Source organism: Belonocnema kinseyi, chromosome 5 (assembly GCF_010883055.1).
Source record: "Belonocnema kinseyi isolate 2016_QV_RU_SX_M_011 chromosome 5, B_treatae_v1, whole genome shotgun sequence".
NCBI classification, from domain to species: Eukaryota; Metazoa; Arthropoda; class Insecta; order Hymenoptera; family Cynipidae; genus Belonocnema; species Belonocnema kinseyi.
The window spans coordinates 113,456,175-113,468,656 of record NC_046661.1 but is presented as its reverse complement, the minus strand read 5'-3'; the positions used below and the strand labels follow the sequence as shown (position 1 = coordinate 113,468,656).

The 12,482-nt window shown below is 29.7% G+C and overlaps 1 protein-coding gene across 4 annotated transcripts in view; it reads right to left on the bottom strand.

Annotated features, from left to right (window-relative positions):
• Positions 1-4,647: 4,647 nt before the first annotated feature.
• LOC117173988 (serine/threonine-protein kinase Tao) overlaps positions 4,648-12,482 on the bottom strand; it is a 54,457-nt gene continuing 46,622 nt past the window's right edge. For all 4 annotated transcript variants that reach the window (XM_033362669.1, XM_033362668.1, XM_033362671.1 and 1 more), the window contains exon 11: positions 4,648-7,612. In XM_033362669.1, the coding sequence (XP_033218560.1) occupies positions 7,492-7,612 (121 nt within the window). In that variant the 3' untranslated portion in view covers positions 4,648-7,491. The remainder of the gene's footprint in view (positions 7,613-12,482) is intronic.

Genomic DNA, 12,482 nt, shown 5'->3' with positions numbered 1-12,482 from the left:
AATTATTTCTATTTCCATAGCGGCCGCCGCGTAGGCTCCTATTCCCCAAAAGAGAACGTATTTTCAATATATTTAATTCCTTATAATTATACCGACAGATATACCTCACAGAGATGTCTTCTATTCCCCAAAAGTATTCATATTTTGAGATTATTTAATTCCTTCTAATAAGTTCACAAAATATGTGCAATAAATTGTTCTAATTCCTTCATGTGAAATATAAGTTTTGAAAATTTAGTTTGAATCAATTCAAGTCTGCCTCTCTAAAGTTAAAATTATTATAATTCATACATTTAAATAAATTTTTTGGTGCATTTTTTAAGACGTTTAAATAAATGATTAAAATATAAATAAATATAAATTTGAATATTTTTCGAATTTATAAGTTATAGAAAGATTTAATAATAAAACATAGGTTAAATAAAGGCTTTCGTTAAATTTTACTAAGTCGATTGAGAGGAATAGGATTTTCGTTTTTTCTGTTCCCGTTGGGGGATTTTTAGACGAGGGAAAAATCGCGTATTCATTGGAATACAAATTCTTAATTTTTCTGAATTTAACGCTTATTACCAGGTAGCTTGCGATATTTATGTGGGCTAAATAACTTTTGTTGCCAGAAAAATTTTTTCTCATAAAATTGAATTTTCGTTTTTTTCTTGCTTACAATGGTTTTTCTTTCTTTTGAAAAATGAAGCAAAAAATTCAAATGCGCATACACGGAAAGAAATTTCAGGATGTTAATTCGCGGCACTGCTCCTTGATTTTATCACGACGCTTTGGCGCGAGCACTAAGATCTTGGAATCCTTTCTTTTAAAGCATAGGTCTTAAAGTTTTAGGTATTAGACCACGCTCCTTTAGTATCAGCTCTCGAATTCTATGCTTTTTAGGTCATAGAGTCCGAGACTTTATAAAGCACTTAAAATTTTGAGCTCTAAAATCACGCGCTCTCGTTAATTAATCTCTTGCAATATCCCTCCGTGTAACTTCGTAAATTTTTTTGACATATCGCAAAAATACGCGTTCCCTAATTTTATCTAAAATACAATATTTTTTGTCCCCGAAAGATTCTGCTACTTCAAGGGAGACTCCGGATTCTATAACCCCGCATAAAATTTGCCTGTCCCCCTCAGGACGCTCGAGTTATTTAGTATCACTTTGTAGGGAATTTGAAGGCGCATCTTTTTTCTCTTGGAAAAGAGGTTATATCTTTTACCGATTCTGTAAAAAATCAAAAAATCTTAATTTATCAGACAAGAAAATTTAATAAACATTTTCACTTCAACTCGGCCCAAAAGACAAAGTTCTCATTAATGAGTTTTGAATAGGGAAAAATTAATTTTTCCATCTGTCGAAAATGTCATAAGAATAGGGTATTTCAGAAGCGACTAGTTCACTTCTATTTCCAGAGCGACCATATTTAATTCCTTCTAATCAGTTGACAAAATATGTATAATAAATTGTTTTAATTCTTTCATGTGAAATAGAAGTTTTTGAGTTTTTTAGACGAGGGGAAAAATCCCGTATTTCATAGAAATACAAATTCTTAATTCTTCTGAATGCAACGCTTATTACCGGGTTCTTAATATTTTCTGATGGAAATTTGAGAGCTTGTCCTTCAAACTGTTCTTAAGATAATGTGCAATTGAAGATTTATTGGTTTTGTTAAATACAAAAAATTAAACATTTTTTGGGAAAGCAGTATCAAAGTAATGTTAGACAATTTTCAAACGCTTCATTTATCGAGGGATTTTTGAGTAAGCCCAAACTTCCAGTGAAAGCAATGTTTTTTAGGATATAATGCAATTTTCTTAAAAGTATTACCTTCATTGAATTACTCGTTAGAAAAATAGAATCATTCAAATAGCATTAATCGTTAGGTCCCTGTACTGGCATCATTTTAGTCTATTTATTTATTTAGATTATTAAATGGAAATTTTAATATCAAGCCACAAGTAATTACAGTGAAACTCTTCTATAGCGCCGATTTTGGGGGTGGCGGTGGGTGGGAACTAACTCAATATAGCCCGCTCCGCTTTTGTTTGTTCACGTTTCAGTGCATGCGTGAGTGACAACCGCGGCCCCCACGCAGCTACTGTTATACATACCTGTATCGCGGCGTATATTCTCGGAAGGGCTATAGAAGGGAGGGCCATTCAAGAGTTTCACTGTATTTTTTTATAAGGGTAAAATCATTAAGTATTTACAAATACGTATTTACCGGGTGATTACACACATTCAGAAAAATATATACAACACAAATTGTTAAACAGAATGATAATTTTTTAAACAAAAAAATTAATTTTCTTACTAAAACAGACGAATTTTCAAACAAAAATATGAATTTTAAACAAAAAAGTTCATTTTCAACCAGATAGTTTTATTAAAACTAAACTTGTTAGTAATGAAATCACTAACTAGTTAAACATTGTTAGCACGTATTCAGTACTTTTTGTAAAAACATGAATACAGTTTGTAGAAAATATGATAAACAACATAATAAACTGATACAATATTATACGTAGAGATTACAGAAAAAATAAGGTTAATTTCTGAAGTGAAAAATTAACGGAAAACTCAGACAAATTATTTTTAAGTAAATAATTACGCCTTAAACTATTCTTTTCATAGTAAATTTATATTTCTGTTTCAAAATTTGTTAGATTTAACACTGCGGTTCTTTTTTTTGACTTCATAAATCAAGTTAAAATTTCCGTAATCTGCTTGGCTTTATACTGAAAACATCCTTAATATTTTTAATGTATTACGCAATAAAAAATTCTGTTCCCTTTATTCTCAGTACTTTACAGTAGTATAGACAAGTAAAATATGCCCTAAATTTTACTTAAGCAAATTTTTACGAACTAAAAATAATAAAAATGAAAATAATCATCAAAATCAACCATTTATTTTTTATTCACTTTCATAAGTATTGAAATTTTGATCTTCAAAGAAGGTGTGTAAAAATACCTTGTTTTCGTTTACTAATATTATTAGACAGATTTTCTTCATTTCTTGTTCTCTTTCTACCTCCAGTTGAATTGTATGGCAAACTCGACATTTAATTTTTAAATTATTCATTTTCAATATTTATAAATATATTTGCTTCGGAATCAAATCCAATCTTTTCGAAATTTAAAGAGATTTCTGTTTAATAACAGTATGTTTTTAATTTACACCTATTTAAATGACATTAAAGTGCTCCTATTTGGTTAGCGAATAATTCAATTAAGGAAATACTTTTACAGAAAACTTCATGATATAAAATTTCTTTCACTGGAAGTTTGGGCTTACCCAAAATTCCCTCGATAAACGAAACGTTTGAAAATTATCCAACATTATTTTGATACTGCTTGCCCAAAAAAATTCGAACTTTTCTATTTAACAAAACTAATAAATTTTTAATTATACATTCTCTTAAAAATAGTTTATATGACAAGTTATCAAATTTTTATGTAAAAAATATGAAGTACTTTGCCTTTCGGACCTAAATGAAGTGAAAACATTTATTAAATTTTCCTGTTTGAAAAATTAATTTTTTTATTTCTTACAGAAATGGTAAAAAATACAACTTTTTTCCGAGAGAAAAAAGATGCGCCATGAAATTGCCTCCAAAGTTACAAATTAGGTCAATTCTTCTTTATACTGCTAAAAATTCAATCTCCTTAGTTTAAAATTCATATCTGTTTGTTTTAATGATCAAAACTATTACATTTTTTGATGAGAATTAATTTTTTATTTATAATTTTTTGTATTAAGAAACTTGGTTAAACTTTTTTTAAATGTATGTTTTTGTTGTACGTTTATCATTTCAGTTGAAAATACATCTGTTTGGCTAAAAATTTAAATATATTTTTTTTAATTTTCAATTAATTACGTTAATTGAAAATAGAACCATTTCTTTTTTGTTTAAAAATTTTTCGTTTTTAGTTTAAAATCTCTTGTTGAGGATTCTTCTTTTTTGGTTGATTTCTACTACTTTTGATTTGTAATTAAAATCCTTTTTTTTTTTAACTATAAGGTATTAAATTTTGTATTGAGAAATTATATTTTTTGGTTATAAATTCAACTATTTGGTTCAAAGTTAAACTACTTGTGTTAAAAATTGAATGTGTTGATTAGAATCATTGAGTTGAAAAGTAATTTGTATGCTTGAAAATGTGACTATTTTATTGAAAAACAGTTGTTTTTTGGTCAAAAATTAATTTTTTCAACTAAAAATGTAACTTACATATTTGGTTGACAGTTGATTTTTTTCTTAGTTGAAAATTCAACTATTTTTTTGAAATTTCATTATTTTGTTGGAAATTCATCATTAATTACAAAAAATTAATCTATTTGGCTAAAAGTTCTCCCCAGTGCTTAAATTTAAATGTATTTTGTTTAAATAATAACCATTGCATTTTTTGCCACTTTAAAAAAATGCATTTGCTTCTTTCAATATTTATGATTTTAGTTAAAAATTCACTAATTTTTTACATTCTTTTGGTTAAAAATTCGTATTTTTTGTCACAAATTAATTTTGTTTATTCCGACCAAATATAGAATGTACTTTGTGGCCAATGAACTTTCCCTGACATTTTTCGACTTTATAACAATAGTCCTGTCTCTCGCCTTAATTAAGAGTTGGAAGGTATAAAATAAGAGTATTTCATGTCATAATTTCAATTTTTATTATCTAATTAGCATAGAGGTTTTGAACAGTTCTGCTCGTTTCGAACGTAAACGTTAGGAAGTTTGCTCGTCCCTAGCCATCAGTTTGTTTTTAGTTAAAAAATGTATTTATACTCTACCTAAACTTAAAGGTAAAAATAATTAATTACCATTAATTATCATCATAATTATTAAGACCAATTACGAGTCTGATTACTCTCGATACGTGTGTTGCGTTTTTCTTGATTGGTTACTTGCTACAAAGGTATCGGTTTTTTTCTTTAGTGTAATTTGATGTATAATATATATCTTTATCATAATAGAGAATATTTATCTATAGTCGTAGGTTCCTATTTACTTTTATAATTGAGTTGGTTGTTGTATTCTTTCTTTTTTTTTCGCGTGAGCACGTTATTGACCACAGATCTCTGCTCACTAATTCGTAGATGGCTCGTGACTCATTGGCAAGGAACCCTTCAGCATTGCTTGTGATTATTTCGGTTATTTCGCCTACAAAGAAGTCATCGATACTGTTTCTTACTGTTTTTCGTTGTAGCGTTACAAAGAAAACAAATGAAAGTAGTACCACAATCGGCCTATCTTATCTACTTAAGTGACTCGAACGAGTCCTCGAGATGCGAGAGCACAAACTTCTTCTCTTCCTTCCTTTCCTTCTTTTTCTTCTTTTTTTTTTTTATAATCTTTGGTTTTCCAATCGCAATGCTGACGTGGCTCCATAATTCGAGCTTTCTTCAATATGCAAAGCACTACTCAGATATAAAAAATCACCAACCTTCGAGTCAGAGCCCTAGGTTCGGATCGCCTATATTTCTCTACAATTTTGTTTGCTAAACGATTAGCGCTATTAAAAATAAAAACAAATTACAGTTCGTCTACTTAAAGCCAAAACCTGCATTGCATTACATTTGCGAGTACATAACGCCGAGTCGGTCGCACAAGAAGAAGGCTGATTAATAAAATGTCCCTCTCGCACGACCAACAAAAATCGGCCCTAACTTTGGAGAATATCGACGAGTTTGGTCTGCAAAACTCAAGCCAACTTTTTCATCCAACTTCGCAATTAAAATCTGAGAACACAATGAACAAATATTTACAAATGTTGACAAGAGAAAATCAATAATGGCCGATCTCCCACTACTGTTATTCAATTTTTCAATTACAGTTCGCGAAGATTCAGAACGAAATTCTATTATATAGTAGGCACAATCCACTCGTACCCACAAAAAACACTTTTGCACACACTTCGTTTCGACCGGAATAAACAACCAATTGGCGAGATAATTTGAATTTCGGGTTTCAACACGTTTACACGAAATCCCGAATAAAATAACCGAAAGGAGAATCTCAATTCCTCCTTTACACACAACAAGCAGATTCCTCTAACAAATCTTTCAAAAGTCGCTCCTCTCAACGCAATCATCGAGTTTTATATACACGCTTCATCATAATGATGAACAACCTCCGATCGCCACACCTTCTCGAAATGCTTCTTCAAATTTATCTAAACTTTTCACATCAATAATTTCTTTTCCCTTGTGACCATCTTTAATACGACTTAATGCTCCCCTATATTTCGCGAAGAAGCTCTCCGAAAAAATGCCCGCGATTCACTTACATTCAATTGTAATCCATTCACCGAGTTAGTGAACTTGCAGGAAGTCAAGTTGACTCGCTCAGTGAAGAGACAACAAACATTTTGTGACACTGATTACTATAATCGGATATACGTAACAAATTCGTAAGAAAACGAGAGAAGTAAAGTTGCTTTTCAGAGAACAGCAACGGGATGTGTACTGGAAGAAAACGCAAGCGATTTTTCAAAATATTTCAGCCTACTTTCGACTTTTTAATCTATCGAATCGTGAAAGTTACTTTCGAAGGAAGACTAAGAAGACATTTACCACTTCAAAGGTAGATTGAGACTTTTAAAAATATAATGTAACACAAATCAGTCATCGACGATACTAAACAAGACTAAATGCATATTATTATTAAGAGATAAGAAAGGGTTTAGATTAAAACAGAGATTTGGGAATAAAAAGAAAACACTGAGGTTAAAAATGAGTTTATCCTATAAAAAATACTGATCGCTCAGTGCCTACGTGTCTAGATCGAATGCAATTTTTGACGAGATTGCCATTTATTTGTGACGTGATACAAAACAATAGCAACGATGAACGAAAATGTAGCGCTCATTATTACAATAAAAGAACTATTGCGTCTAACACTCCGATAGCGACAATTTTTCTACTTTGGAGACTCTTTCCAACTGTTTCAAGACATAAAAACAAGCCACCTGAAACCGACTGAAAACAGGCGTAATTGGTAAAAATGCGATTTAACTTTAAAGAGAGCATCGATTTTTCTATTAAAAGAACTACACCTCACGTTCTGATCCAATACGCATGCCCGAAAAATCTCTAGACAAGACAGCCTTATGTGCCAGTGCAGCCGACATCCAGCGATTAGACTAATGCGCATGCTTCCTGAACCACAACGCATGCGCAGTAGTCTACGGACTAGATTTTCAGGTTACAGTACTGGTATGTGCCTCAAGGTCCGCTCATTGATTTGACGGGGTTCAAAAGTATAAAATTACAAAGATACCAAATATATTTTCGAACCCAGGTCGCGAAATTCGGGCCTGTTTGTATATCTACGTATATACAAAGTATGCACGAGTATACAAGGTCACACGCAAATATTGACCGCACGCGATCGACAGACCTTGACTTGTAGAATAGCGAATGACAGTGAGTCGGATAAATTGTTATGCACAGATTACAGGCAGACATACATTTTAACACGAATGATTAAGATTAGAGACTATTAGGGGGAAAGGATGTGGAGCTATTGCTGTGAGCCAGACTTAACATCGAGCCACTCAAGCTCTCGTCGTCTGGGTAAGACTCTTTAGAAGCTTCAGCTATTGCCAGTGCACTGAAACATAGAAAAATTATTTATTAATTACGCTCTTCTGCAGAATTTCGATCTTGTGAAAGATATCTGGAAAACAAAAATCTACTAAAAAGAGCGCCGCCGATCGTCGAAAATTTTAACGGTATTAAGTATTTTCACTATAACCACCAGCTAACTTCATTTTGTTAAGGGGTAACACTACTCTAGCAGCAAAAAAAAACTAACTGGCGATTTATGTATGGAGTATGAAGTTTGTTTAACACATTAAAGCATAAAAACAACGTTTTTAGTTTTAATTTTGATACAAAATGGCGACGAAAGACTCCGTCTTGAACATCGTCTTTTTTTGAAAGACCTTAAAAAAAGGACGGTTTTTTTTTGTTAAGTATAAAGACCTGGTACGAAAAAACAAAAAATTGTATAATTTATATACTACCGGCTGTAGACTACGTGGAGTTTTTTTTAAATCAAACTTTGTAGAAATAATGCACTTTTGAGGAAATGAATCGATTTTTTGTTTAAAAAAATAAGCAGTAAATTGTTTAAATACAAAAGTTTAAAATAAATCAAAAAGCAGCTACATACTTTCATAGAGAATATAATTGTGAAGCTACTTCCAAAATTTCAAATCGATCCATGTAACGATGTTTAAGCAATACGTTCTCCCAGTTTGAAAAAAGTTTCTTAAAAAAATTGAATTTTTTTATCTCTTATCTGAGATACCTCCACCATATATAGGTTTAATTGAACATTTTTTATGATCCTAAAGTACTCTAAACAAAAAATCGATTTTTCCAAAATCCTAGAGAAGACAATCGAGCAAATGTATGGGATTCGGTCAATTTTTGCTTTATTGCATTAATGAAGTTAATACCTACATAAAAACCAATTTTTTAAAAATAATAATTATTACTCATTACAAAGATATTACAAAAATAAAGTTTTGTCCCATGCATTTGATCCATTTCTTCTCCCTCAGTACTCGAAGAAGTGAAGTTAGCTAGGTAGCGCTAGCTGCTCTAACCTAGGTTCTACGAAAATTCAAGTTCGATAAACGAAAATTCCATGTTTTTAAAATAAAAATTATTAGCAACACAGGGTCCTAGGTTCTGCGAAAATTCAAGTTCAATAAACGAAAATTCCATTTTTTTAAAATAAAAATTAATAGTAACACAGGGTGTCTCCCCTACCTAGAAAACCTGGAAATGTCAGGAAATTTTTTTTTTTAATCAAGGGTTCTTTTAGCGTGCTTAATTTTGTTTCAAATTACAATATTAAATAGAAAACGAATAATCCTTAATCTGCAAAAGTAGCTTTATATTACTGTATTAAACTATATGGTTAAAAATTCGTTCTTTTTTTTGCTTAAAATAAATTTTGTAACTGAAAATTTAACTGTTCCGTTGTTTGTGAAAAATTAATCGGTTTTAATTGAAAATTCATGTATTTTGTTGAAAAATCGGTCTTTTTGGTTAAATTAAATTTTTTTGAATAAAAAAATTTAATCTTTAGGGTTGAAACATTAACTATTACATTTTTTGTTTAGAATTCAATTTTTTAGAATAAAAACTTAATAACTTAGTTGACAGTTACTCTTTTTTTAATTAATTTTTTGGTGGAAGATTCATCATTTTAATTGAAAATGTCTCCTTGGTCGAAAAATGAGCTGGTTGTAAAAATTTGTTGGTTTAAAAAAAAAATCATTTTTTTCACTGAATATGTTACTATTCACTTTTTGGTTAAAAAATTATTTTTTTTTAAATGAATATTCGACTTTTTTGGTAAAAATTAATCTTCTGGGTTGATAATTAATTTTTTATTGAAAATTCTATGCTTCCAGTTCAAGACTCATCATTTCAATTAAAAAATCATCTCTTTGTTTTCAAATTCAACTATACCAATTAGGGATTCATCATTTGAATTGAATATACATCACTTTGTTTACAAATTATTAGGATTGTTGTTGAAAATAAGTTTTTTTACCGAATAATTTAACTATTCCAATTGAGAATTACATAATTTTAGTTGTAAATTCATCCCTTTGGTTAACATTAATTTTTTAACTGAAAATGTAACTATGCAATTATTGGTTAACAATTTATCTTTTTAATTGGAAATTCATGTATTTTCGTGAATATTCGTCTTCTTCAGGACAAATTAATCTTCTTGGTTGGAAATTTATCTTTTGGGTTGAAAAATCAACTATGAAAGTTGAAGATTCCGCAGTTTTAACTTATAATATTAAATTTTATTTAAATTATTTTTAAACCGAAAATTGATCTATTTAATGTCAGGTGGAAAATTGATATTTTTTCGTTCAAAATTCAGCTGTTACATTGAAAATTCATATATATTTTGTTGCAAAATCGTCTTTTTGGTAGAAAATTAATCTTGTTCGTTGAAAATTGAGGTATTCCAGTTAAATATTTATCATATTAGTTAAAAATTATCTTTTTCGGTTGACAATAAAAATATTGGATTAAAAGTGAAACTAGATTTGTTTTTAAACTAAATATTTTATTTTGTGTGAAAAATTAATTTGTTTCTATCACTGAAAATTTAATCATTCCATTTTTAGCTGAAACTGATATTTTTTAGTCCAAAATTTAGTTATTTGTTTGAAAATTCAACTGTTTGTTTAAATATTCATCTATCTTTTTGAAAATCCAAACTTTTACTGTAAAATTTATGAATTTTAAGTGGTTTAAATTGAATTTAATATATTACCCACATTAATTTTACCTAAATATGTACTAAATTTTAAGTGTCAATAGATCAAATAAAAATTTATTTGAATCATTATTCAAATTCATGGACTTTAGAGACAGATTTAAGAAATAAGAAATTATGTTTTTAGTATTACTTAGTTATTTAATTAATCGATCGTGCTAAAATATTTAGAAATAGTATGTAATATTAATTTAATTCCTAGAACCAGAAAAAAATTATTTATAATAAACTTGCGAGCCTGTCGATTGTTAAAAAAAAGTGAAATATTTGAATTATACCTGAAAAAATTTGAGATATCTAAGAAAAAAACCTGGAATTGCCAGGGAATTTCATTCCAGGATTTGAATGAACATCCTGCAACATTTGATATCTAATTCATTAAATAAAGTAAAATTCTAAGTCATTCAGTTTGAAAAGAAAAAGTGTAATATTTTAATTAAAGGTCAGTTTTTCTTGTGCAATTCTAAATTTCATAAATATATAACATTATTGTATCCTGGAAGAACGTTTTAAGGAGGGAGCCTCGTTTATGGAGGTCAAAAAAGTGCATTTTTTGCGAATAATCTAATTTTTTGAGGAGGCTGAAGGACTACTATATGGAACAAGGACAGTAAATTAGCCTGTGACCTGGTAAGTTTGAAAAAAGTACTGCTTCTTACAATTAAGGGCTTGTGACACAGCCGAATACCTATATTACCGACCTCACTTTATCAGTTCAATGAATATTTTTTTGAACCTAAGAACTTTTTTTTGTAAATAAAATATCGAGCTGAAACTTTGGAAAAAGTATTACCGTACAATAAAGTCCTTTTAGGTACTTCATTTGGGTTTAACGTTCGAACTTGCGTTAATAATGAAGATGGTAGGTTTTTCGGTTTGTTGGTCCTTTATTGTAGGGCCTCATCAGGTATTATATTATATTGGCCCACCAAAATAAGTTTTAAATAAAAAACTACCATGCCATGAGTGAGAGTGAAGAGGAAAAGAAAGATTTAAAAAGGTTCAATTTATACAGTGAGGACTTTGACACTTTGAATTTGTCTAGTAACATCGACATATGCGCAGTAAAAGTTCTTTTCGTTTAAGATTTGGAAAATCCATAATACATGATATATTTTGATATATATGATAAGCTAATAAAGGACGAATAAACCGAATAACCTACTATCTTCATTGTTAAAGTACAAAGTTTAATAATAAAAGATATAAAAGAGAAATATTTCAACTAAATCTTATCCGGCACACAAGAAAGGAATCAGCTATCAATTCCATCGGCATCAGCCGGTACCCTGGCGGCCACTAGACGAGGCTCTAACAGCTGGCGCGTCTTACATTGTGAGTCCTTTGTTGTGTGCTGGATAAGATTTAGTTATATATATTTTTTACATCTTTTATTATTAAACTTTATACTTAAACGTAGTTTTCTTTCGGCTCTTGCATTTCTTAAAGCTTTTGGCCAATATTTTATGCATAAAAAAAGTTCGAACATTCAAAAAATGCTGAGGTTCAGGAAAAAAATGAAATAATTTTCAGTGAACTGATAAAGTGAGGTCGGTAATATAGGTATTTGACTATGCCAAATGCCCTTAAAGGACTTTCTATCAACTGATCTTGACACTTTAGGATTTTTTTTTAAAGCTTATCAATATAGCTTCCATTTTTTACTAAAACATGACATAAAAAGTTATGTTAAACAATTTATTTTACACATAAACTTAACATTTTTTCTGGGAAAAAATGAAATTCCTTTTAATAATGCCATTTTTTTAAATTTTCAACTTTTGCATATTATTTTTGTTTAAATAGAAGGTATTTCAATCATTTTTCTTCAATTTTGTGGTTCATATGTTTCAGATTAAAAGAGCGACCACTTTAATGACCGCGCTGAACGCCCTCCAGCAGCGTGAGGCTGTACACGGGGACACTTTTGTTTTGTACAGCATAATTACACAATATTAAAAAAAAAAAAGAAATGTTAAGTTTTTATCTCCTATAATATAACTTGAAAGTTACTGGATTAATATATATGATATACTCATACAATGAAATGATTAAATATCGTGCAATTGTGGGTCCGGATGCAATAAGGGCACATAAAATTTTTTCGTGCGAAAACGAAGTCCCCTGGAGGCTTTAGAAAAAATTTTCGAATTTTAATTTT